We start from the raw sequence: 25,576 nt of genomic DNA on the forward strand, positions 1-25,576 counted from the left end.
TTGGACTTTATGTAGGACTAACCAATCTCCTCTGCACTATTTTTGCACAGTACATTGATTATGGTATCCCTGATGACCTCTCTCCCCATCCTTGTGAGTAGCCTTCATTGTTACCACCCAAGGATGTTTTAAAAAGGCTGTGAGGAAGAATGCATGTAGGGAAATCTGAGGTTGTTCTTTGGATTTTCCCTGTTTTGTTTTAGGAAGTATCCATGATTTTATATAATAATATGTAGCAATCTTAGGTTTTTCCATTTTCATTTTTAACATAATTTTGTTATTCTTTCTGTTTGAGTGTCTACCTCTAAATTAACAAACACGAGAAATTGTGTACTCCATTTAAAAAGTGTCCTGAACAATTTAAGCTAAAAGAATATGTTGTTTCTTTTGGGTGTATAGCAAGAAGATTATATATATTTATAAATTTTTTTCTAGCAAGTGTACTTAAAAGCATGTACTTAAAATTAAGGACTTAAAAAAACTAAGCTGTACTTAACAAAATAGTCTTTAGAAAGCTTTAGGGCCGGGCGCGGTGGCTCACGCCTGTAATCCCAGCCTCACGAGGTCAGGAGATCCAGACCATCCTGGCTAACACGGTGAAACCCTGTCTCTACTAAAAATACAAAAAATTAGCCAGGTGTGGTGGCGGGTGCCTGTAGTCCCAGCTACTCGGGAGGCTGAGGCAGGAGAATGGCGTGAACCCAGGAGGAGGAGCTTTCAGTGAGCCGAGATTGCCCCACTGCACTCCAGCCTGGGTGACAGAGCAAGACTCTGTCTCAAAAAAAAAGACCTTTAAAAAGGGAGAGTTTACTAAAAGCACAGGAAATTGGTGACAGGCAAAATTTGTCTTGATAATAGTACAAGTACAGATAGTGGAACGGAACAGATAATACAAGATATAAGATAAGACATGGAATAACACTTCATATTCACCTTTTTTGACCACTAAGCAGCACACAAATATGTAGCCCTTTTTGTAGAGAATAATTAAATTTCTGGATATGATACAGCTTCTTCCTGTCTGTTGGATTTTATTACACTGAGATCCTGAACCTTTTGGAAATGTAAACTCTGTGATCATGTTGGTCAATGTCATTTTACAAAGAGTTAGATACTTATACTGAAGTGTTGTTTGGATCTCGTTGGTGCTTATTGTTCTGCCGATGTGTATTAGTGAACCTACTCATGGGGAAGATAATACTATACAATGAATTTTCCCATTCAGTTGGAATTTTTTTATTACTCTGTTTTCTATGTTTTTCATTTGGACGTAAATTATTTTGGCTTCCATTCAACCTATTTCAGCTAGTTTTTACCATAATACACATGGCTTAAGATTTATAGGGGGCTAAGAGTAGAGAGTGTATCTTCATTCAAACAAACGGTAAGAAAGGAACTTTCAAAACTGTTTTAGTTTTGCAAAGATTAGAAAAGTACAATTCTACTTTCTCAACTTTTCATCCTTGTTAAAGGCCTGGAAATTTGCAGCATTTTTTTCTTTATTTTACTTTTCTAATTTGTTACACAAAGTGAAATTCCACACATAAACATACAAGCTGAAGGTTGGGTTTATTCATAGGTTTTGTCTTAATTATAGATATTTAGTTTATTGAATATCTTATTGAGTATTGAGTACCTGCTGTGGTCCAGGCACCTTCTTAGGTCCCAGGTGTACAAAGAGGAGCCAATTGTGGTTACTGCCTCTATGGAATTTGCATAGAAGTGTGAGAGAGAGAGATGAGTGAGCCAGCACTTATAATACATCTACGTAGGATAAAATGGGAGCACAGAAGAGGAACATCTATATCAGTGGGTCTCTGAGAGCTTCTTCAGGAAAATAATGCTTTATCTGTGATTTGAAATATAGTAGGAATTTAGCAAGATAGAGAAAAAGGAAAAGGAGGTAAAATATTTTTCAGGTAAAAGAATGTACACGGGTATAGAGGTGAGCATTATTAGCAAACTGGCTACATCCCGATTTGTAAGTATTTGTGGATTTTTCAAACCTTGTATTTCATGTAGAAGAGCTGAATGCATTAGTCTCATCTCCATAATTCAGGTATTGAAATTTAACCCACGCATAAATTGAATTTTTTTCTGAGGTCTTTAATAAGAGAAAAATAAAAGAAAAAACCACACAGTGTATAATAGATTTCAATATAGCACAGCAAACACTGATGAATTTTTTTGCAACAAGTTCAATATTATAAAATAGAACAAAATTGGAATTTTTAAAACCAAAAATTATTTTAGATTTATCAGGTAACTGGAATGATTTTTTTATAGTATGAAAATTCTATTAGTAATATAAAAATATTCATTTATAAGTTGTTATCGTTGATTATATTTTCTTAAGGTATATTTTCAGTTTTTGAAAAGCAATAATAATTTGCCATGACCCTATAGCCCAGTTCTTAATTTCTGGATCTGATACTAGCGTCTCTTAGGTAGAAAACACATTTTCTATATGATAATATCTGTAAAGAGCACATAAATCCTTGGAACACTATTAGGAAAACAAAATTGATGTATCTCTTATTGCTTTTTTTTTTTTTTTCCTTTTAATCAAGACAAATTTCAAGGAGGAAGGCAGATGTTTCTCCACTTCGTTTTTATTTAAATGTACCACTTGGGATTTGAAGCTTCCGCACTTCTTCTGTTTGTTTGGATTTTTTTTTTCATGGCTTGATCCCAAACAATGGAATAAAAAATTTAGAGAAAGTTTTGTTTGAAATTGCAGGGCGCTATGAGAATTATTGCAAATCCCTGATGTCTCCTTGTCTGCCCTCAATTCTCCTATTTTTGGTAATAATGCAGGCAGTCATTTTAGAAAACTTTGCTTTGTTCATTTTACTGAGCCTCTTCCAGAGGCTGTGTGCCAGAATCAACAGCAACCAACCACAGCCAAGATCCTAGGGCGTAAACTCAGACTTCATCTCTCAAATATTGCTACTTGAAATTTGCATAAACGTTGAAGAAAAAGTTAAAAGAGCCTGTATAACTCCTCTTCATGTATTTTAGGAGCCTCAGACAGTCAAGACATTAAAATATCTTCTGATTGAGCAGTGGATCTAAGCACAGATACCACACTGCAGACAGGGAGGAGGATATGAAAAAATCATGTGAGATAGACGACAGAGGCTTATTTGAAGAGGCTACAAAGCAACAAGTAATGCCAATTTAAAATGATTACATGTTAATGCAACAAGTAAAACACATTGAAGGCTGCTCAGATTACACTGGCTGAAGTACCGACTTAATTACTCATGTTAGAAATTCCTAAAACAAAGGCTTTTAAGCCAGTGATATGTAGCTGGTATGATATTGAAAAGCATTGGAAAACCTAGGTAAATGCCTAGAGGAAATTTTAAGGAAGATTCCGTCAAGTCTGGATACCTTAGCCTTATCCTTAAATGAATATATTTCTGAGGCGCTGGAGCTGGTTAAAATCAATGGCAGCTTATTCTGTTGTTTGCAGTTTTTATTTACAATTGGGGCTGATAAACCTGAATAAATAAAAGAGCCTTGTCTGGATTGAGTTACAGTTAGTGCTAAACATCAAGGGTTCATATTGTATTTCTTAAAAGTTCTTTGTGGAGTGATTCTGAGATTGGTATTAAGAGGGTATGCCAAGGGTATATATTGGCAATTTTTATTTTGTTTGTATTTATCTTAGAGTCATTTGGGTAGGTCACATTCTCTCTGCCCCTACTTCCAACTTCTCCTCATTAGATTGTAAGGATCATGAGGACAGAGATTGTTTGTTTTATTTGTGCTTAATTTTCATGTAGTGCCTAGTAGGGGACAATGCTCACAGTAGTTGCTCAACAAATATTAGTGGAACTGTATTAAAATTGAGTTTTTGCTCACATATATTGTTTATTTTACCTTTAGTGGATCACTTCTCCTTATGCCTTCAGTGCTATACTTTTTTAAAAGAAGTGTGTTAGTCTGTTTTGCATTGCTCTAAAGGAATACCTGAGGCTGAATAATTTATAAAGAAAAGAGGTTTATTTGGCTAATAGCTTTGCGGATTGTACAAGAAGTTTAGAACCAACATCTGCTTGTGGTGAGGGCTCAAAAAACTTTCATGGCTGAAGGTGAAGAGGGAGCAGGTATGTAACATGGCAAGAGAGGAGGGAGCAAGAGAGATGTCAGGCTCTTTCAAACAACCAGCTCACATGGTAGCAAGAACTCACTCATTACTGTGGGTGGGCACCAAGCTATTCATGAGACATCTGCCCCCATAACCTAAACACCTCCCAGTAGGCCCCACCTTCAACATTGGGGATTACATTTCAACATGAGATTTGGAAGGGACAAAATAGCCGAACTATATCAAGCACAAAGAAGATACAGCGATAGTCAGTGGTGGAGCTAGTATTCAAACCCAGATTCGTCTGATTTCTGCATCCGTGCTTTCAACTGCTTAACTGCATTGCTTCAAATACTCAGAAAAGAAGAAGTGTTTTCTATATCCCAGGAACTTAAAAGTGAAAAAGCAGACAGCTAGAAGACCATGTAGTGCTGAATTGAGAGTCATGAGTGTTACAGGGATAGGGGGTGGTGGCCCTGTGAGGACCAGAACCCTCCAGGGGAAGCTTTCTGGGTGAGGCAAGAGGTGAACTGGGCCTTGAAGGAATGGGTAGAATTTAGATAGTAATGAGGAAGGCAGAAATCAGAGGAAGCACAGACATGCATGGAGGAATGGAACTGAGTTCAATGACGATCTGTTCAGGAAAGAGGGCATAAACTGGGCAGAGAGTGCAATGAAAGTGGTGGGGAGTAATACTGGGCAGGTAAGGTAAGCTCTGATCTGGAAGGCCAGCATGGGAGCCTAGACTGGTTAAAGTAAGAAATGGCTTGTCCTTGGAAGAAAAAGTGCCAAACTTGGTACCGTGTGAAGGTACTGCACAGACCTCCCAACTGGTTCTTAGGAGAGCCAAACTGAGGCTAAGTTCTGAGAACTAAGTAAGAACTGACAGCCATTGTAGGTTAGAAAGTAGTGGGGCAACATGTTACAAGTAGTGCTTCTGGAAGGTTAGATGCTATTAGAATAAAATCATTGCCATTTTGGGGAGCTGGGAAAATGGATGTCTTCAGTCTAGTCTAAAAAGGGATGACTTGAATAAGCTTATATAAGAAAGAAAAGAAAAACCTTTTTACTCACTGGACCATTTCATAATCTTGACTTTGTTCAAACATAAATCTGTGTCATTTTTCTTATTTAAAACAGCTGAGTAGTTTACTCTCCTACTTAGAGCTGTGATCCTTATCATGGGCTCTTGTGATCTAACCCCAGCCTACCTCCCTGGCCTCTGTCATTGCTTAATAACCTCTAGCCATATGAACCTGGAATACCAGTCTAATTCCCACTTCAAGGCCTTTACACTTGTTGTTTCCTCTGCCTGGGGTGCTCTTCCCTCATATCTTCATGACACTTGTTCATTTACATTGTAGCTCAAAACATATCTCCTCAGGGAGGCCTTTCCTAGACACTATCTGAGGTATGCTCTTGCACCCCCAGCCTTCATGGTTGCTTTTTATACATTACTGGGTTTTGTTTCCAATGGAACTTATCGCTTATTACTGTCCACAATTATTTTATTTATTAATTTTTTAGCCACCTTTCTCTTATAGAAATAAGGTTCCTGAGGACAGGGAGTTTATTCTGTATACTACGGTATCCCTGACATCAGGGCCTGTGCCTGCTGATAGTAGATGCTTTCTAAATATGTTCTGAATATTAGATAGCTAGTTCCCAAATCCACTGCACTGAAAGTGTATGAAAATTGGAAATTGGCTTCTAGATTTTTATATTGTATTGCCAAATGATGGAGTGATGAGATTGAAATCTACTACTTCTTTTTGTCTTTTTTTTTTTTTTTTTTTTGGTGGAGTAGAGGAGGGCCTGCACAAACAGCAGATACACACACAGTAAATAAGATTTATTTCAGCCAGCGAGTATTTATTGACATGAAAATTGGGGTTAAATGTGACTCTTTGTGAGTGACTAGTTTCTTGGAGTCTATTGAAGGATCAGTTTAAACATCAGTTCTCTATGGTATGATTTAATGTTTCTTTTTTTAACTTTATAAGCATGAAGCTGTCTTCAATTTTATTGTTAAATTTAAGTGTTTTACATTGGAAAAAAGTAAATTGAATTTTGAAATGAGGTCTTTCCCGGTCTCACTTTCATGGTTTCAGATTATCAAAGTTTTAATTTCTCTTTGTATGGAAGATAATTATAATATTCATTTTTGCTCCTGAGTAAAGCCACGAGTCTCAAGATTATTTTTCTTTTTTAAAAATTAGAATTGTCAATTTATAGTTGTATACATTTATAGGGTACAAAGTGATGTTATAATTTGCTAATACAATGTAGAACAATTAAAAGGTAGTGTATCCTTCATCTCAAATATTTAACATTTTTTGAAATGTACTCTTAGGAATTTTGAAATGTACAATACCCTATTATTAACTATATTCACCACACTATGCAATATATCTCAAACATATAAAAAAAATTCTTCTTGTGTAACTGTAGCTTTTTGATGGCCATTGACCATCAGGCCCGTAGCTTCCGTAACCATCATTCTCCTCTCTGCTTCTATGATTTTGATGGTTTTCAATTCTACATATAAGTGAGAACATGCTATATTTGTCTTTCTGTGCCTTTTTTCACTTAGCATAATGTTCTCCAATTCTATCCATGTTGTCTCAAATGACAGAATTTCTTTCTAAAGGTTGAATAGTATTCCATTGTATATATCTACCACACCTTTTTTTTTTTTTTTTTTTTTGTGACGGAGTCTCCCTCTGTCACTCAGGCTGGAGTGCAGTGGCGCGATCTCGGCTCACTGCAACCTCCGCCCCCCAGGTTCAAGCGATTCTCCTGCCTCAGCCTCCTGAGTAGCTGGGATTACTGGCGTGCTGTAATTTTTGTACTTTTAATAGAGATGGGGTTTCATCATCTTCGCCGGGCTGGTCTTGAACTCCTGACCTCGTGATCCACCCGCCTCGGTTGCCCAAAGTGCTGGGATTATAGGCGTGAGCCACTGTGCCCGGCCTATCTACCACCTTTTATTTATCCATTCATCTGTTGATGGACACTTCCATAACTTGGTATGGGTGTACAGACATCTTTTCAATAAACTGATTTAAAATATTTGGGGTAAATATCCAGCAGTGGGATTACCAGATCATGTGGTGATTCTATTTTTAGTTTTTTGAGGAACATCTGCACTGTTTTTCACAATGGTTGTACTAATTTACATTCCCATTAACAGAGTAGAAGGATTCCATTTCTCCACATCCTGTTTATTCAGACAATATGTTATCATCTAAATCATCTAAGACCTCTGTATTATATAGCTTTTGAGTATTTTTAAAAGTGGACACTCAATCGTTCATATAGTCGTAGTCAGTGTGTGGTTCCTCAGACCTGTGGTATCAACATCACCTGGGAATTTGTTAGGAATGCAGATTCCCAGGCTCCCTACGGACTTAGTCAGAAATTGTGGGGGTCGAGTCCAACACTCTTTTTTAAAAAGCCCTCCAAGTGATTCCAGTGCTTACTAAAGTTTGAGAACCGTGGCTCAGTAAATGTTAAAGGTTCAAGGTAGCATGATCCCACACATCAGCCAAGTGGCATTAATTATTAGCCTGGTAAGCCCACCTTCTTTTCAGTCACTGAGTTTGATTGGTTTACTAAGGCTAGGCTGTAAAGTTATTTGCTAGATTGATTGTTACATATTGACTTTGGGTTGTTTGTATTTCTCTGAACCTGTCACTGTAATGATTTGTCAGGACACTTAATAGGAACAGGCCGTGATTTTTGCACCCATGGCATTCTGAGTCATGGGTGGCTGGGTCGTTATGTACTCCAGGTTTCTTCAGGCACTGAGCATGCCATTCATGTACTTTTAAGGAGGGAGCTGTTGCTGGTGGATCACAGGGAACCTTCAGGGACATTTAGTTCACTCTCAGCTTGGTTTACAGGTAGGGAAATTGAGCCCCCATGAAGTTGTGCTTTGCTTGCAGTTAGGTGTACAGACAGGATTTCAGGTCTCCTGAGTCCCTCCACTGCACCAGGATTCCTGCAGGGGGACAGAGCTACAGCTTTTTCTGTGCCTACAGGACATTCCTTTCCTACTGTGAGGATTTTATTTATTTATTATTTTATTTAAAGAAAAAAAGTAAATAGAAAAAACCCCGGAAGTTCTCACTGAAACTAATAAAAGTGTCTAAAGAGAATGAAAAAATCAGTTTGAGAACTTTGGTATGGAGGAAATAACCTGACATTAACTGTTTTAATTATAGTTGTTGCATTGGGCTTATCAGTGTGGGAAGAGGGAGCATTTGAGCCTTACAGGGAAGTGGGATATGGACAACAAGATGACCCTCTTCCTGAATTTGCCTCTTTGGGCCTGCAGCCTGGTGACTCTTTGTGTGACCCAGCTGTCATAGAGATGGGTTGGACTTTTACTGAGAGCTGGGTCCGAAGCCCAGCACTGCCACCAGCTAGTGGTGCGATGCCCCATAGAGAAGCCACTTATTCTCTCTGGCCTTTACTATTGGTAAATGGGTATAATAATATCCACCCTGCCAATCCTGAGACATTTCAGGTAGTGGGAAGCAGTGTATCTTGGTGGTTAAGGGCAGAGTCTCTGGATTCAAATTCTGGCTTTCTAACTCACTGGCATGACAGTAGGCAGGCCACTTATCCTCCCTGTTTTCTCACCTGAGAATGGGTATAATGAAATTTACTTCTAAGGGTTGTTGTGAAGATTAAATTAGTTAGCTAATTTATGTAAACTACTTAGGACAGTGCTTGGTATTTAGTAAGTTCTATGTGTTAGCTCCTATTATTATTACTATTACCATTTAAAAATATTATTTCAAGGATGAGATGCATTTTCTGTAAACATGTTCTCAAATGATTCTACTACTGGATACAATACTGGGCTCTGATGCAGTAATTATTGGTGGAGAAGTTGTTCTGACATCCAGCTTTCACCTGGGCTACTGGTTTTGAGGCCAGGGGTGGCCAGGCCTAGAGTCTCTGATCTTGCACAATTTATGCATAGAGTGGTGTGGTTAGAGGAAACTTGGAGGGGGAGCTTCTCAGTTTTGCTTTCAGGTATTTATACATTAACTATCATAAGAGATGGACATCTTAATAACTTCCAAGAAAGAGTTTATGAGCTTCAATTTTGATATTTATTGTTTGACTAGGTTTCTTTCTGTCTTACCTTTCCAGTTGTTAGGGTTCTCGATATGTATTTTGGTGATGAAAATTTCAACTCTAAAAGCTAAACAATTAAGATATTGTAATTATCCAGCAAGTGATTGGCAGATTTCGGGTAGACTTCTTCCATTCTTGGCTGAAATCAGTGAAAATGTCTACTATTACTGTTGTTTTTGTTCTTTTTTTCTGAAAAGTCTGTTTTTGGGAGGGCCTCAGATGGTAAAGTGCCATTTCATTGTCTCTTAAAGGGAATGGGGGAGTCAACAGTTTGAGAATTTTTGTTTTATCTGTATGTATAAAATTACCTTCTCCTTTTATTTCTTTTGATACTCTCTCTACAGTCTGTATTCATGATCTACTCCCCATCTTTTTATGGGCCCGTTAAAGCTAGAGATTATATTTATTTGTTTATTTATGTATTCCATTTCTCCTTTTTTCTGGATCCTAATTTTGTGCCTGGTACATACTAGGCTTTCAATTTTAGTTTGTCGAATTACTGTTGTTGCTGTTTCTGATTACTTCTTGAAGTGGTCTGTTTTAAAACTTCACCTGAAGGCTAAGTAATTCATCGGTATAATGGTCGTCTATTATTTATCTAGCATTTTCCTAAACACTCATTAATGAATCCTTACAATACTCATATGAAGTATCTAAATCCCAAGATGATGTGTCCTGTCATAGATGGTATGGCTTTAATTTTTAATTGGGAGATGGAGATGTGACAGCTGGAGATATTGAAACACAGAGAAGTAAGAGCGTCATTCAAGATCACAAACGTGGTTATTGTTGGAAGACACTTTTGGGATGGGCTTCTGTGCTAGAAGCCAAAACATAAAAAACTGATTAAAACTCTAAAAAGAAACCCAGATTAGGTGGGAATGAATGATGATCTGGATTGGATTACACTTCTTTGGTGTCTGAGGGTTATGATTAGTGATTTACTTCTAATGTGCATTTGTTTTTATTTTTAGCATTGCAGTGTCGAGATGGCTATGAACCCTGTGTAAATGAAGGAATGTGTGTTACCTACCACAATGGCACAGGATACTGCAAGTAAGTTTTTCTCTTTATGTATTTTCTTTTTGCGATAGAACACTGGACAAGATTTGATTCTACTCCTCTATTTTTAATGCTTCTGTGGAATGTTACTGGTTCTTGAGCTTTCCTGGTACATATTTTGGTTGGGGGTGAGAATGGAAGGATGTGGATGCCAGATAATTGGCTAATAAGAACTTCTTACTATCTTACTGTTATCTTTCTCACTATGAAAAAGACTTTTCAGTGAGTGGTTAGTTAATATATATGGGGTAGACTGGGCATGGTGGCTCATGCTGGTAATCCCAGTGCTTTAGGAGGCTGAGTCGGGCGAATCACGAGGTCAGGAGTTCAAGACCAGCCTGGCCAACATAGTGAAACCCTATCTCTACTAAAAATACAAAAATTAGCCGGGTGTGGTGGCGCATGCCTGGAGTCCCAGCTACTCAGGAGGCTGAGGCAGGAGAATGACTTGAACCCAGGAGGCGGAGGTTGCAGTGAGCTGAGACCACGTCATTGCACTCTAGTCTGGGTGACAGAGCAAGACTCCTTCTCAAAAAGAAATATAAAATATATGTATATACACATACATATTAGATTACCTTGTGTTTTTCAGATTAAGGCATACTCTTAGAGTCTCCCCTTAACATGTTACCTATGATCTTGTTTTTAAGTAAAACCAAATAGATACCAACTTTAATATTCGGCCCAGTATATGTGAATATTATATTCATATTTTTTTTCTAGTGTAAAAAATCTAATTCTGAAAGTGAGACAGTGAGAGAGGAAGATGTATGCATATGTGTAGATTGGGGGGGAGCAGGGGCTTTGAGTGTATATTATTATATGGGGATAAAAGAGTAATAAGTGTGAAGGAAAATGTAGGCTAGTTCTTGGCTTAAGAGCATTTTTTTTTCCTTTTTCTTCAACCATCTACTCTAGCCAAGACATTTTGTTTGTTTGAGAAAGGCTGTGAGATAATTTCATAATAGCTTTTCTAGGTTTCCTGCAAATAATTTTTTTTCTTCTGCCTCAACTGAAAATTTTTGAGAGGAATATGTATCCATTCTATTTATTTCAGGGAAGATGCTGGAGAAATAAGATTTGGTAATATGAAATTTCTCTTCTTTTCCTTCACCTTTGTGAGGAGTAGTTCTTCTTTGCTTTGGTGGAGGTACTTGCTTAATAAGCATTTTAAGTGAGTTTATCCAACACATTTTTTTTTTCTTACCAGAAATGTAATTACAACTTTTTTCCAATGAGATCTGTTCTGACACCAGGATTTAGTTTTTTAATGTTATAAACAAGATTTTTTTTTTCAAGTCAGAAATAATTTTCTTCACTAAAGTGAAAATATTTTAAGCTGTGATGACAGTGAAGCTTAACAGGAGGTTGTTTGGATTGGAATAAAGATAACATTGGGAATAAAGGTTTTATGTAGCTTATTATGGGCTGCTCATTTAGTTTTTCTAGCTGGGGAAAAAGAAAACATGTGGTGCATTCTCCTCTAAGAATGGAGATACAACTGGAGATAACAAGGGAAGGAACTTAATACCTTAGAGTAGGCCACTGAAAACTTGTTTAGTCTTTTTGTGGCATTTGGTGCCTTAGTTGCTTGCTTTATTCTGTTATTCAACTCTTGTGGTAGTTAACCCCATTGCATTCTGGTCATTTGCTGATGTGTTTCTTCTACTAGAATGTGAAGTCTTAGTCTTATGCATTTTTTGCATAGTTAATGCCTAGTACAGTGCCTGGTGTAGTTATTGTTCAACAATGTGTTTCTTAAACTAAAAGGTGCTAAGTAGATACCATCATGCACATGTTTCTTATCTATTTATGTTAAATAAGAAGACACTGGTTCTCTCCTTTAAAAATTTCAGTGTGGCGATTCCTCAAGGATCTAGAACCAGAAATACTATTTGGCCCAGCAATCCCATTACTGGGTATATACCCAAAGGATTATAAATCATTCTACTATGAGGACACATGCACATGTATGTTTATTGCAGCACTATTTACAGTAGGAAAGACTTGGAACCAACCCAAAGGCCCAACAGTGATAGACTGGCTAAAGAAAATGTGGCATGTATACATGATGGAATACTATGCAGCCATAAAAAAGAATGAGTTCATGTCCTTTGCAGGGACATGGATGAAGCTGGAAGCCATCATTCTCAGCAAACTAACGCAGGAACAGAAAACCAAACACAGCATGTTCTCACTCATAAGTGAGAGTTGAACAATGAGAACACATGGACACAGGGAGGGGAACATCACACACTGGGGCCTGTTGGGGTTGGGGGAAAGGGGAGGGAGAGCATTAGGACGAATACCTAATGCATGTGGGGCTTAAAACCTAGATGATGGGTTGATAGGTGCAGCAAACCACCATGGCACATGTATAACTATGTAACAAACCTGCACGTTCTGTACGTGTATCCCAGAACTTAAAAGTAAAATTAAAAAAATTTATTTACTTCACATAGCATTCAGGATGGTAATACCATACGGAGAGGCAAATTAGTTCTATTTGAAGATCATTCAACTTGGTGACTTATATATGGAGAATTTCAAATAGGTTCTAAGGGTTCGCCTATATATTTTTGGTCTGACATGGGGAGAGAAGGTTTCTAGGGGAGACTAATCTCTGAGCACTTACCAGGAGAGGACACCTAAGGGTCACTGTTGGGAAGAAGTCCAATAGTTCTTTGTTAGACTGTTGGGCTGCTAGTCTCATACTCTCCAACCAAGGTTGGAGACCATCCTGGCTAACATGTTGAAATCCCATCTCTACTAAAAATACAAAAAATTAGCTGGGCGTGGTGGCACACACCTATAATCCCAGTTACTCGGGAGGTTGAGGCAGGAGAATGGCCTGAACCCAGGAGGCGGAGCTTGCAGTGAGCCAGGATTGCACCACTGCACTCCAGCCTGAGCGACAGAACAAGACTGTGTCTCCAAAAAAAAAAAAAAAAAAAAAAAAGAAAATGGAGCTGCCTACATTCTGTCCCTGGGTACTTGTTAATTGTTGATAGGATGGAATGCTTATGGATACAGTTCTGGGTATGTCCCTCAGATGTCTTTCCTGTTTTGAGGGAAACAAGCTCCTTGAGAGAGAGTAAGAAAAAATTTGGTGAGGCCATCCTTTTGGGAGACCAAGATGAACAACAAAACTTGTATAAAGAGAGTGATTCCCTACCTCAGCAAAAGTAATATTAGCATCTTTAGGAGTGGCAGGGTCAACATAAGTGGACACAGAAAAAGCAAGAACAATATCAAGGCAGCCATGTCAATCATTCTACAGTGCTTTGCCAGCCTCCACAGAATTTTAAGCAAAATTTTATGCAAAAATTTATGTGTATCTAGCAGAGCTTTCAGTGTATTTTCACCAACCTTACCTTTTTTTCTGTGGAGAAAGAAGATGATCTAGCTTGTTCAGTAAATATTATTTTCACAAAATAGTAAATAAATATTAAAACACTTAGAAGGTTTATAAAAATTCTATCAGGCATACAGGGCATGTGATTATCTTTTTATTCATGAGATTGCTTAGTGGATTAAGAAAAGAAAGTTAAAGCCAAATTCCTTTTACAGGGCCAGAGTGGGGGTGAGTGGTGAGTGGTGGGATGGGAACTGGTAGAAAATGTTTTAAAACAGAAGGAATCTGACTATCTGTTTAGACAGCATAATGCTACTGATTCAGCTAAAATATAATGATTGTTTATAGAAATTATAAAAATCCTTGATAAGATCACATTGACAGATGAAGATAAGTACTTTTGAAGATTAGTTTTGTACTCAGCTCAACTGTTTTTTCTCACTGTTAGGAGCCTAAGTACCCTATCAGTCTGTGATTAGATTTTGATGCCAGATAAGGAGAACCTGTGTAATCTTGCATAAAACTCAATTATTGCTGTTAAATAACTACTGTCAAATCTTAATAAAGCCCTCTCACTACAGAGAGATATTTTATTCTTCCTCTTGTCCTACTGGGAGGTGTAAATATGTAATTAAATTTGATGTCATTAATCACTTTCAAGTTGTTTGCTTCGGGCTTTCAAATATAAACCATTCTGAATCCCAATTTGATTAAAGATCATGGACAACTCAAGTTCACTAGGATTCTGAGGGTAGGTTAGGTTATGATTTGTATAATTGACAAAATGTGCATTTTAAGGACATTTATTATAGTTATTTAAAATCTTTGTCTGCTAGTTCTTAACATCTGGGTTGTCTACGGATGTGTTTCTGTTTCTATCAACTGCTTCTTCTTTGGACATGGGTATGACTTCCCTTTACTTTACACATGTATGGTAGTTTTACATTATTTACTGGACATTGTGGGTGATAGATTTTAAAGTTTATCTCCCACTAAAGAATGTTGAATTTTGTCAAGATTGGCAGATCATCTTGATCCTATGGATGCTAGGTTTTAGGACACATTAGGGTGGGCCTACTTCTGTTCTGCCCTTAGTCCGATGATACAAATCTTAGTCATGGGATAGGGCTCTTATTCCCAAGATGTGACCCTTCTAGGGGTTCAGTGGAAAGTGTGAGGGGCCTACCAAGCCCTGAGGTGTTCATTAAGCCCTTCTAAGGCAGAACTTGTCCTCCCAGCCCCAGGAGCCTTCTGCTCAGTCTTTTCAGCTGTCCAGCTCTTACTTTCTCTTGGGTTTCTGAATCTTATCTTGCTCATGCATAGTCAGGAATTATTTAAGGATTTGAGCAGAGTTGTATACATACTTTGAAGCTACCCACTCTGTGGTTCTGTCTTTTCCAGGATTTTTTCTCCTCATATTCTAGCTGCTGTGACAGCTCCAGATACTTCTGACTCCTCAGCATAGCAGGACTTCTGTTTTCTGCTTGCACACTCTTCCTCTTCTGCTGCATGAACTGGGGTGTACCTTCACGATAAAAAAAACCAAAACTGTCAATGTGGGTTTCATATAGTTTGCTTCGTTTTTTCTGAGGCTTATATCCCTTCTAGTTTATGCCTGCTTTCAGTGGTTCTCCAGTGCCTTTGATGTTTTGTCCAGAGCAAGAGGGTTAGTCTGATATAAGTTACTCTGCAATTATTTTTAATGATGAAAATTGGAAATATAAAGGGGCCTTTCAGAATTTCCTACATACCACTTGGTAAATATGTAACATAGTGTTTGTGAAACAGCAGAAAGTCACCGTGAGTTGTATATGTTCCTGTAGATGGGTGCTTGCATTTGAGAATGTCTACTTTTTGCCAAAGTGCTGATCTAAAAACTACACTTTAAGGTAAATTATTGTAAATATAAAGTGTTATAAAATATAACTTTGTGTCACATTTTATCTAAAACTTGTCTGCTAGCTGTAAAAAACATTAAACATTAACAGCTAACAATTTTCCTTGCCAGGATTAGGCAGTCATGTTGGTGTTCCAGATTTCCTGAATCCATCCAAGAAAAACTAGAGCCATTGCCTTCTTTGTCTTCTTGGTAAATGTCTGTATAGTAAGTAGAGAGTAGAGACACTCATAATCCCTTAGAACTTAGCTTTTTATGGAGGATGCATTGGCAATGTTTCTGTTGTGCTTCTCCCCGAGAAAGGCATTTTCAGAAGTCATGGCTGACTCAGCATTTTCCCCTTTCCTTCACCTTCTTGTGAGTGCATTCAGGGAGGCACAGGGGCATTGTCAGATCAAAGAAATAGACACGGAAAAATATCAACTGTTAAATTACTTTCTCTTTCTTCTCAGCTGAAACTGGTCTGCCAGCCTAGTTCCTTCAAGTAGGGCGCCTATTTAGCTGAACATTGTGTATATAGTTTTTCTGGAAAATGATAGCAGAAGCTTGGCCACTCTTCCATAGTTCGTTTATCTTTTTAACATAAAACAAAGAATGCTGTTTTTTTGGCTCATTAAATACCTTTCATAGAGTAACCTTTTCTTAAAATGTAATACGTTCAGGATTTATTAATTCAAGAGTTATTTATTGCATGCTATTTATGTGTACCACATATAACAGATAACTCAAGTCTGTGGTAGTAGTCGCAATTAATCAATATTGTTATCATATTATTTCATACTTATTTGGGAAGTCATAAAATAATTACCAGTTCATTAACCTGGACTTCTTAGAGAGGTTCAGAGTAAAGCCAAGCATGAAATAAACTGACTATAATGTGGCCTTCTGTACAGGGGCCACCAGTGAATGGCAGGGCTGGGACCATGGTGAGGCGAGTAAGGCACGGGCCTCTCTTGTGAAATTTAAGAGTGCCAAAAAACTCAGTAATCAAAGTCAATAATATTTGTATGTAGTTGTTCAAAAAATCAGAATTAATGCAAAATAAGTTGAAAATTATCAAAATTTTAAATAAGGAGATCTTATGATTTTTTTCTTTTGCCTCATGACCTAGTATGGTTCAGCCTGCACTGGTGAGTGGAGTAAGGGTCCTGGAAGATCCTTGACTGGTGACATGAAGAGGACATAGTTTTTATTGTTTGTTTGTTTTTTGAGACAGAGTCTCGCTCTGTCGCCCAGGCTGGAGTGCAGTGGCGCTTTCTTGGCTCACTGCAAGCTCCGCCTCCCGGGTTCACGCCATTCTCCTGCCTCAGCCTTTCGAGTAGCCGGGACTACAAGCGCCCACCACCACGCCTGGCTAATTTTTTGTATTTTTAGTAGAGACGGGGTTTCACCGTGTTAGCCAGGATGGTCTCTATTTCCTGACCTCATGATCTGCCCGCCTCGGCCTCCCAAAGTGCTGGGATTACAGGTATGAGCCACCACGCCCAACCGAGAACATAGGTTTTTTTATGCCAGATAGACTTAAGTTTGAGTCCTGATTCCTATCAACAATTGGATCTTTGGCAAGTTAAAGTCTATAATGCTAGCTAACATTATTGTGTATTAGGGTCTGTTCTCAATTAAGTAGTTTACATGTATTTACTTTAGTCCTCATGTGAGAGAGAGACTATATGGAAGCTAAGAGAAGTTAAATAATTTGCTCAAGATCCCATCACTCTTTAGCTGACCTGAGATATACTCGTGGAAAATGTACTGTCACCTTGAATCTCAGTTTGCCTGTCAATAAAATGGGACAGAATTACCTAAGTTGGTAGTTCAAATGGAATCTTCTGAAAAGGAAGTGTGGAACATTTGAAAGTATACAAAAAGGGGACTTTTCAGATCAGGAATATGATTAAAACACTGCTTTATGTAATTTCTAAATTTAAAGATGGTAGCATTAGGTAGGCTTGAGTACCTCATATCATTCTAGAACACTGAATCTGCATGTCGTTACATGAGTGTACATGGGCCAGGTTTGGTGAATACTGCATTTCTGAGAAATGGCCTTTAACATGAAAGCTCAATGTAATAACTATGGATGAAATAGAAGAAGAGGGCAGTGAAGGTGGGGATAGAGGATATTGTCTATTAAAGTGTGCTTCAGTAGAGAGAACTAATTTGAAACTTCTCCTTTCTTTTTACTAATGGAACAGGAGCAAGTCCAGACAGATTTATGCAGTTGTGAAATTGAGACAGGTTAAATTCAGTGATTTTTGATAAATGTTGTTGCCAGCACAAAAGTCACAAGTTGTTGAATATGGCACCTTACATTTGCATGGTGAGTTACAAATGCACATGAGTATGTCCTGTGAGGCTTTTCCTTGTATTAGGACTTGAGATTTGGACCCTTTAACAGTACCATTCCTCAGTGATTCTTATTAATACTTATGTCCTATTAAAATCCTTTATCACATATGATGTGTCCCTAAGGGGTCTTTTGTAAAGGAAGTCTTGGTTACTAGCATCTCCCTCTGTGGCCCAGGCTTGAGTGCAGTAGAGCAATCATGGATCACTGCAGCCTCCACCTCCTAGGCTCAAGCCATCTCCTGCCTCAGTCTCCCATTTTTAAAACTTTTTATAGAGACACGGTCTCACATGTTGCTCAGGCTGGTCTTGAATTCCTGGGCTCCAGTGATCCTCCCACTTCTGCCTCCCAAAGGGCTGGAATTACAGGCCTGAACCACTGTGCCTGGCCAGTTAGTAGCTTCTTAACACATAGCAACATAATTTCCATACTCTTTTCAACTAATTTTTATTCTTTCAGTTGGGACTTTTATATATTTCAGTGTTCAGTGAAGAAGTAGGAGAATCTGGTTCTTAGGCTCTGCCTATATCCTTTTACCTGTCTTGGGTAACTGCCAAGAAATTAAATCAACAAATTTTGGCCTGCAATCTGGCATTAATAGATGTGAATTTAGCTAGGTTTCTTTTAATACAGTCTCCAGGTTTATCATAATCTTATGTGAAGTTTCTTATTGTTCAGGTGTGTCTCATTAGCACCATTAATTTCACATAGGAATTCTTTTTTTCTCCCTTTTTTTGTGACTAAGCAAAATGAGAAATATTTCTCTTTCGGAATCTGGAGAAGCTTAATTAAATTCTTTAATTTTGTCTATATCTGCCCTTATGAATGATAGCAAAGGAATGGGGGATATCAGAATATGAGAAAAAGTAATCATCTAAAAATTTCCAAGCACTTTAAAATTTGTTAAACTAGCATAAATATGTGGGTGTGACAGAGGTTTTCATTCGGCCTCCTCTCAACATTCAGTAGTTAGGAATGAAGTTTAGTGTCTCTCTGCCCTCCTATCATATGTATGCACACACGTGTGCACATGCGACTGTGTTATGCATTTTGTTTTCATATTTCTCTTAGTTGAGTTTTACCTTACAACCCAATGTAAGGTAAATTAAAATTTCTATTGGATTTCCGCACATTTTCTAGATCCTATTTATTCACTGTCAGTGACCTTCACTAGCATTTAGTCCTCTGTGTCCAAAAATGTATTGCCAGTTCTTAGATTCCATCAGCCTTCCCCTATGAAAAAGTAATGCAGTTAATTTCTGCTTGAAATGCTCTTCTCCTAAACAGTCTTCTACTTGATCTTTATGAAAAGAGTTTTATGAAAGAAAAGTGAAAATAAAGACTAAGAAAGGCATTATTTAAGTGATGGGTGATATTATTCAGCGAACACATTCAACTAGAGCATTCTATCCAGTTTTTTGCCTTGACATAAATATGAGGAGAAAGGTAGGTGTTAATAAGAAAATAATCTGATTAGGATTTACGTAGAATAGTAGCATTTAGGGTATTAAATCTGTATAGATTCAGGTCATTTTCCTGCAGTCACTGTCTATAATCCTGTATGCTGAACACTGAAGGTTAGATGGACTCTGAAGCACTATAGAATCCTCACTTTTCAAACAAAAGTTTAATTTTTATCATACTAGTATTTATTGAGCAGGCTACTATAACTGATCACTGTACTGGGTATTGTGAATAGGCAGAAAAGCCCAAGAGGCCTGTGTCACCTGACTTCTTTATTCACAAGTATACGTACCCAGAGAGTGTCTGACAGTGAATGCAGTTTCTCCTGCATAAGACATGGTGGCAGTCTTCTGAAGTCTTGCTGGGGAGATGAAGCATACAGAGATGTGTAAAATAAAACAGTCTGTAATATCCCAGTGTAGGGGCACAGATAATAACTATGGAGACTCAGACAAAGGAACAACTACTGTGGGACAAAAGAGTAAAATCAGAGGACTTTTGGTGCACTGCTTAGATCCTAAATCTTTGAATATTAGTGGTACCTTAGGAGATGGATAGGTAGGAGAAGGGTGAGAGGAAGGGAGCTGAGGAGACTAGAAGGGAGTGTTATTTCCTGGAATAATCATTACCAATTTCTTCATCACGTTTTCTTAATGACATAGTTTCAAGCGTTTTCTACATCTTGATTACTGTCTTCTGTGTATACGCCAGTTTGTGTGAGGTTTTACTAAACCGGTATGTGGATTAATCTGGTTTCACAGTGACAGGTAAGTGATTTAGAAAATCATTCCTTTAGCACATGTTAACTTGAATGTTTGGAGGTAGAATGCCTAGAGTGAGGGTGAAGGAGAGGACCTGGGGACAGCAAGAGAGGACCTGGGGACAGCAAGAGAGGGCAGCTGGGAGCAATTACCCTCCTTCCCTCAGACCTTTTTGGCCTTGACTCTTGATTCTTGTACTTCTACCAGACAGAGAGGCGGTAGGCTTGTGGCCATGTTTTGCAAGGAAAATCAGAATGTAAGAATCTCTAAGGCAAGAGCAAGAATGGGTTGGGATAGGGGAAGTGATAGAAAAACAGAGGCACTAAGAAGGGGGTTGGTTGTCATCTACTGCATAGTTCATTACCTTAGTTGAGAATTCAGGTATCTCAACCTCAAATATCTTCTGTCCAGCATATCGCTGGCCAGATCTGATTCATATGAGGGATCCAGAGTAAGGAAGCATCTGTTAGCCAAGTCTTTGGTTACCCCAAATTAGCTCAGGTCCTTTACTGCTTGTTTCCTCTGATTATATAGTACATATCCAAACCCTCAATTATCCAGAATAAACTAGGGCTGCCTATTCTCTGTGGAAAACATTTGATGGTGGTTAAGATTCTCTTGCCTAGACGATGGTAGTGCCTTAGTCGTTTAACTGCCTGTCACTTTAAGATTTTGAAATACTGGTTCTTGTTGTGCAAGCCAGACACATCTTGAGGATATTTTATGGGGCAACTTGCCCTTTCTGAAACCTCAGTCATCCTGAAAAGTAACACTGTACCTCCTTGACTTTAATTTTTCTGTCTTAATTCTATTTGTATACAATGTTTGTGGTGTCTGATTGTCTGTCTCGTATTGCTGAAACTCATGGCCTTGAATTTCTGGGTCACTCTTAAAAAATAGACATAACTTGATTACTAATGAAAAAGTGACTCATTTTCTTCCAGGCAAAGGCTGACACTGACTGTCACAGTTCGTGACAGAAGCAAACTCTCTAATTAGGAGACATCACCTATTCTTTTCTAAATTTTACAAGAATTGATGATAGCATCATGAGATGAGAAGTGAGTAAGATAAGTATTTGTGCTTTGTAGAGAGGATGCATAAAAATGAAATCTGGATAAAGTTCTGTCTGAATTTACCTTTTTAAGTGGTTGATTCCCTGTGAGCTTAAGTTTAGTGCTTCTCTTCCCAGACCATTGTCTTACATACATACTTCAGTCAGTTTTAGCCTTGTATAACTAATCAGCAGGTCAGATTCCATAGAGGCTGAAATACCTACCACCATTCTATGCTCAAGAAAACAGGCTTTCATGTTGGCCAGTTGTTTGGGAGAGAAGATGGTTAGACCTTTCTATCCCTTTTAAACACAAGACTCTTTTTCATTCCCCTTATCTTGTTTAAATATATCGTTCCTTCTCTTTGGTTGTTCTTTGCTTTCTTATGCATCTGTGAGGGGCTAGCTGAAAGTGTGAGTTGTGGAACAATTCATTTACATAAGTGTATATTGAATTATCTGTGCACCTAGAGGGTGGTGAGCACTGTGAGGGATATTAAAAAAGAGACACAGTACAGTTCTTGCCCTAGGATCCCCTGCTTGGAGTGGGACAGTGGTCAAGACATATACAACCACAAACACCCAAACATTAACATCAGCAAGCATCATTACCTCCTTGGGTGGTATTGCCAAGGGACTTCAAAGGCCAAGATTATAGAGTCATCATACTTAGGAGGTCAAAGGGACTTTGGAAAGCACCTTTGTCACTCATTTTGTTTTATAAGTGAGGAGCCTGAGGTGTAATACAGCTAAGCGAATTAACCTTTATTACAAAACTCATTAGAATGTAGACTAGGACTAAGAGCTGTTTCTCCAGATCCCATTAGGCAATCTAAAGATTCTGCACTATTTCTTTTCATTTTTGGTATCCAAATAGGTACAGTTGTTTTTGAACTAGGAAAATCCTTTTAGATCAAACAGTAAGCTTTTTAAATTACTCTGCTTTTAGATATTTTTTGGACTTCAGAACTTTGAAGGTGGTCATCCACCAACATTGGGGAATGGAAAGAAGCCTCCAACACTTACTTTTCTTTCTAGAGATCTTCTTTAATTTTCAATGGCAGTCACTACAGAATCTAGCAGTTCATGCTATTGAGGCCACTTTGTAGGATTTTTTTTTTTTTTTTTTTTTTTTTTTTTTTTTAGTCAGGGCTCCAGGTCCCTGGTGGTTTATGTAGTCAATCTTTTATCAACAACTGATGAAAGACTAATAAAAGTGCAAGAGGGAATGAGGACTGTGTGTGTGTATGTCTGCGCATGCACACATGCCTCTCTGTGTGTGTTGGTTAACTTGAAATTTGGTGGGTGGGAGGGAAGGTGATTAAAAAATAATCTATTTTGCATGGAGTTGGCCCAATTTGACTGATTTAGGGGTGAGTGGGGGTTAAGAAGTAGTCTATATATCAGGAATCTTAATTAGTTTTGAAAATCCTTTAGGTAAATAGCTCAACCCAGTTCCCAAACTTCAAGTGTATTTATAGGGTCTTTTTAAGGGGTAAAGATTCCACAGAGCCCTTCATTTTGACCTTTTGCTTCTGCACTGAATAGTTGAATGCCTTCTATATGCCAGTCATTGTGTTAGGCACTGGGAGTATGAGAATTAATAATTTTAGTCTGTTGACAAATAATCATAATAAGGGCTAATGAGTAACACAGGCTCAGGGTTATAAGAACAGAGGGGGGGTCAAGGCTGTTTTTCATAGGAAATAACATTTAAGTTGAGACTTGATGAAATTTTAGGGCTTAGCCATGAGAAGGTGGGGAAAAGCATTTTGGGCTGACTGAACAGCGTGTACAGAGGTCTGGAGGTGAGAAGTAGTGTACTATAGCATTTTCTAGGAGCTGAAAGGCATTTAGCAAGAGTATAGTGCATAAAGGAGAGAGCTTGAGATGAAACAATTTCTCAGTGTGTTGTTTGAATACAATGTATACTGTCAAAATCTAAGAATTCAAGAATCATTTAATATATCTTTATGTTTTACTAGTCATAAAAGCATATACATATGTTTAAATATGGACAAGATACTGTTTAGTAGTTTAGAAAGTGATTTATAAGGATTGCAATCCCTTGCAATAACTCCACAGCCCATAGCTTGGGAACAACTGAGCTAACTCATTCAGTTTTGTCCATTACATTGAAGGGTGTTTTTTGTAAACTCATATGTCTAGAATGTGTTTGCCATGTTTTAATCAACAAGTAGATATTTTCTCAGGGTCCAGTGCAGTGAAGTATGGTAAGATCCTGATTGTGTTCTGGAACACAGAGGAAAGACCACCTTCTGTTATAGCAACAACACAAGTCTTTTAACACTGTGTGCCCCTTCCCAATCTTTCAAGTGATGATTGAAGAGACTAGGTGCTCGGCCCAGCCTTTGAGTTCTGATAAATGAGCCCAGACTGTAAACTGGAAGATAAGGATGTTTGCAAAGTTCTTGTGTAAATAAAGCATGGTTTCTCATTGCAGTGGTTACTGATTTCATAGTCTCCAGTGAAGATGAATGATGCTGTGAATCAACAGCTTTAAAGTCCGTACCACTTCAGTTTCTTTTTGGTTTAGGTTTATTAAAATCAGTGTGCATTTAATGCTTTATTCAGATGAGGGGGTGAAAAATCTGAACACATGTAAACTAAGTGAGGTGGAGTTTCAGAGATAATTCCCAGCCTCACAATTCCTCGTGAAGTTCTTTTCCTGTGGGAAACTTTTAATTTGGAAGCATGCAACCTAATGTGGGAACCAAGATTAACATTTTCTGAAATACTTCTACAAGAAAAGCAGAAATGGTCTGTCCAGGAAGCTGAATTTACATAGTAGAAAAATGAGCTGCCCTGCAGTATTTGGTAGTCTTTGTGTATTAGTTGTGATAAAAGTGTGTGTGTGTGTGTGTGCGTGTGTGAGAGTGAGAGATTGTATACTTGTCTTTGTTTCCTTCACATACAACTAGTAAGGCCCTAGAAAAACTAAACTAGAAAGCATGTTTTACCACAACCATCCCAGTTCTGGACACCAATCTATACACAAATACTTTTTTTAAAAGTTCTTTTTGTTTTTCCTTCTTGCTGAGTAAGCTATAGTATTTCCTTTTTTTTCTGTCTTTATTTTTTTTGAGAGAAGGGGGGGTTGAGAGAGTGGGAATGGCAAGAAGTAGTATGACAGAGCTTCTTCTCTTTTTTTCCCCTCCTTACCAGGAAGTTAACTAGAAGTCCTCATGCATGTTTTTAAAACAAAGTCGGTAGTTAGCATAACCTAGTTAGTTACCTTTACACAGAGTGACAGAATTAAACAGTTGACAAGCCCATCAGACCTCAGCCAGGAGGTACTGAAAGGAGGGAGACCAGTGAGGCTAGACCAATAGGTGGGTTAGGCCTACTGAATGCCAGCCTAGAAGTTTAGACTTGATTCTGTAGGCTCTGGGGTACCTACAAGTTTGTGGTCAGAGCCTTGGGAATTGAATGTTACATAGGAACTTTCACTGGTTACAGCTAGCCTTGGCTGTTAGCAATTATTTTTATCTACTTTAACCGGGGGGACAGAAAAGGGGGGCAGGAAACTAAGCTGGCATTATGGTCACAGGAAAGAACAGACTGATTTGGAGCCTTTCAAACTGCAGACCTTTGTTACTGACCGATGCTTAATTTGGTTTCTGGGTTTTGTTAGTTTTTTCCCCTGCCCTTACCTCATTTACCTTAACGACAGCTCCCCCCTCTAGAGCTCAGCTAGGGCAGGCTGCCACTGCGGATTGGGGGGCCAAGAGGCCCAGCGCAAGAAGAAAGTGGGTTGAAAGCAGAGTTCTGTTTAAAGAATTTTCTGCTGGAAACTAGCCCAGAGGGAGTAAAGAGGAGCTTTAATGAGGAGCAGCTGCAGTGCCGACGCAACCCACATGAGACTTTTTTCTTCCCCTTCGTTCCACATTCTGTATAGTTTTTTTAAAAATCATGATTTTGAAATAGCTGTTTTGTAAAGCATGCCTCTCTTTCTTGTATGTGGTGGGATTTTGCTTTGTTGTTGTTGTTGTTGTTGTTTTTTGAATGGCCAAATCCTCGTTAAAAAAAAAAAAAAAAAAAAAACCACTAAAGACAGAGCTGCAGCAAAGCCCTGGATGCAATTTGGCCTCACCCTGCTGATACAGAACATTCGGTGGAGAAAACAAGGGGAGAGAACACTGGCTTTTATTTGGAAAAGGGGCTTATTTCCTGCTCAGACTTCAGTCATCTTGGAGCTGACACAAGCTGCTACACTGTTTTAAGCTTTTCTGTAGACGAGTGGCTATTCACTTAGGAAACATGAAAGAACAAATTTTTCTGTCCTGTATTACTAGGGAGACTGATCCTGAACTGCAGCCATTGCCAGATAGATTGGAATTGCTATTCAGATCCCAGCTTCGTTGAAAT

The 25,576-nt window shown here is 38.2% G+C and overlaps 2 protein-coding genes across 5 annotated transcripts in view; both read left to right on the plus strand.

The window, feature by feature from the left end:
* The window catches only part of LOC116468019 (putative neuroblastoma breakpoint family member 7), a 901,770-nt gene that overhangs the window by 694,268 nt on the left and 181,926 nt on the right, over positions 1 to 25,576 (plus strand). The gene's annotated exons all lie outside the window — the stretch shown is intronic.
* Positions 1 to 25,576, plus strand: part of NOTCH2 (notch receptor 2) — a 164,222-nt gene that overhangs the window by 29,752 nt on the left and 108,894 nt on the right. For all 4 annotated transcript variants that reach the window (XM_032151593.2, XM_032151594.2, XM_058439384.1 and 1 more), the window contains exon 2: positions 10,222 to 10,303. In XM_032151593.2, coding sequence (XP_032007484.1) covers positions 10,222 to 10,303 — 82 coding nt within the window. The remainder of the gene's footprint in view (positions 1 to 10,221; positions 10,304 to 25,576) is intronic.

The sequence above is a fragment of the Hylobates moloch genome, unplaced genomic scaffold (assembly GCF_009828535.3).
Source record: "Hylobates moloch isolate HMO894 unplaced genomic scaffold, HMol_V3 SCAFFOLD_5, whole genome shotgun sequence".
Taxonomy (NCBI): domain Eukaryota; kingdom Metazoa; phylum Chordata; class Mammalia; order Primates; family Hylobatidae; genus Hylobates; species Hylobates moloch.